General features: G+C 38.9%; 1 protein-coding gene across 1 annotated transcript; it reads left to right on the top strand.

Annotated features, from left to right (window-relative positions):
* Window positions 1–200: 200 nt before the first annotated feature.
* On the top strand, window positions 201–1,121 carry LOC116407782 (olfactory receptor 5B12-like). Its single transcript, XM_031893801.1, has one exon. It carries the CDS (start codon window positions 201–203, stop codon window positions 1,119–1,121), a length of 921 nt encoding a protein of 306 aa, XP_031749661.1.
* Window positions 1,122–1,994: the final 873 nt, after the last annotated feature.

Genomic DNA, 1,994 nt, shown 5'->3' with positions numbered 1-1,994 from the left:
TATTATGTTGACTTTTGTAACAGTCCGATGTTGTATGTAAATATATTGTCGCTTGAAGAGTAATTATTATTTTTTATCAGCACTGGGTCCAGTTTTACTTTGGTGCAGATCAACAAAAATGGGACAACAAATATGTTTTTATGTATTATCATTGTTATGTGATTGGTCAATATCATTTTTATAGGCAATGTCAAAGTGAGATGGAAAACCAAACCATAGAGAATATGTTGGTTCTCACTGGTCTGTCTGATCTTCCGAGTCTTCAGCTTCCCCTGTTTCTGACGTTTCTCCTCATCTATCTTATAACTCTGACTGGGAACCTTCTCATCCTTCTCCTGATCTTCACTGATTCCCATCTTCACACCCCCATGTACTTCTTCCTTGGAACCCTGGCATGTCTGGATATGGGTTACTCCTCAGTGACAGCCCCAAGAATGCTCTTTGACTTACTCACTAATAGAAGGCTCATTTCTGTGCGAGACTGTATAACTCAGATCTACTTTTTCCTTTTTTTCATTGCATCAGAGGTTATTGTGCTGGCAGTGATGTCCTATGACAGATACATTGCTATCTGCCGCCCTCTTCACTACATTCAAATAATGAACTGGAAAGCTTGTGTTCAGCTTGTATTAATCATGTTGATTTTTGATGCAGCACATTCCTTGGTTCACACTGTTTTTTTGAGTAAACTGATGTTTTGTAGCTCAAATACTTTGCAAAGTTTCTTTTGTGACATTCCCCAGTTGCTTCAGGCCTCCTGTAGTGACATTTTCATCAATGAATTGCTAATATTTTTTTCTGAGATATTTTTTGGAGTTCTCATTTTAGGGGCCACTATTTACCCATATTACCCTATAATCACCACTGTACTGAAAATTCAATCATCAAACAGGAGATCCAAAGCTTTCTCCACCTGCTCCTCCCATCTAACTGTGGTCTTTATGTTTTACAGCAGTACTTTGTTCAATTACTTGCGCCCAAATGCAAAGTACCGTTTCACAGATGACAAAGTGGCCTCTGTATTGTATGCTATATTAACCCCCTTTCTAAACCCTTTGATCTACAGTCTGAGGAACAAGGAACTCAAAACATCACTAAGTAAAACTTTACACAGAAAATAATTCTTGTATAGATGGGTCAGGTGTGGGATCAAGATTGCCAAACCTTGACTATGAAGATTTTCATTCATCCAGGTCATGGTATATCTAGTATAAGTAAATCTAAAGCAACTGGACTTGTTAAGTAATCATTGAAGATGTTTCACTACTCATTTGAGCAGCTTCTTCAGTTCAACTGGACTGGTTTAAACAGAGGTGGGGGCGTTCGACACCATCTGCTTGCTACATACAATGCTGTTCTAACATCTGTACCCCCGCAGTTTCAGAACTCTTCACACGTCCATTCATGCAACACCTGTTTCGATGAGTTGCTTGATACTTTGGAGTTTCAGGTGTCACTTCTCTGAAGAGTTGCAAAGTGCCATTGTGATTGGATTAGTGGAAGAGTTACAAAGTGCCATTGTGATTGGATTAGTGGAAGAGTTACAAAGTGCCATTGTGATTGGATTAGTGGAAGAGTTACAAAGTGCCATTGTGATTGGATTAGTGGAAGAGTACATATGCTGAGGACTTCCCATACCAGTCAGGTGAACTGAAGAAGCTGCTCGGATGAGTAGTGAAACATCTTCAATGATTACTTAACAAGTCCAGTTGCTTTAGATTTATTTATACTAGATATTGGCAAACCTTGAAATATTAATGTATAATACAGGACTGTATGCAGAACAAAACAGCATCACACTTCAGTTGTCATTTCCTTTAAAAACAGATAGAATTCCATTCAGGTGTAGCAGTTTATTCAGATAAATGCTACACCGGGTTATGGGCAGTATACATTGAAACGGATAGCCTGTTAACCACTAGGGATGTAGCGAACCTCACAAAAAAAGTTCGCGAACCCGTTTGCGAACTTCCGCCAAAAAGTGCGAACTTTTG

This window comes from Xenopus tropicalis, chromosome 9 (genome assembly GCF_000004195.4).
Source record: "Xenopus tropicalis strain Nigerian chromosome 9, UCB_Xtro_10.0, whole genome shotgun sequence".
Classification (NCBI taxonomy): domain Eukaryota; kingdom Metazoa; phylum Chordata; class Amphibia; order Anura; family Pipidae; genus Xenopus; species Xenopus tropicalis.
This window is presented reverse-complemented; position numbering and strand designations above follow the sequence as displayed.

Excerpts from the sequence above, each read along its gene's own strand:
- LOC116407782 (XM_031893801.1), top strand. The coding sequence starts at position 201 with ATGGAAAACCAAACCATAGAGAATATGTTGGTTCTCACTGGTCTGTCT.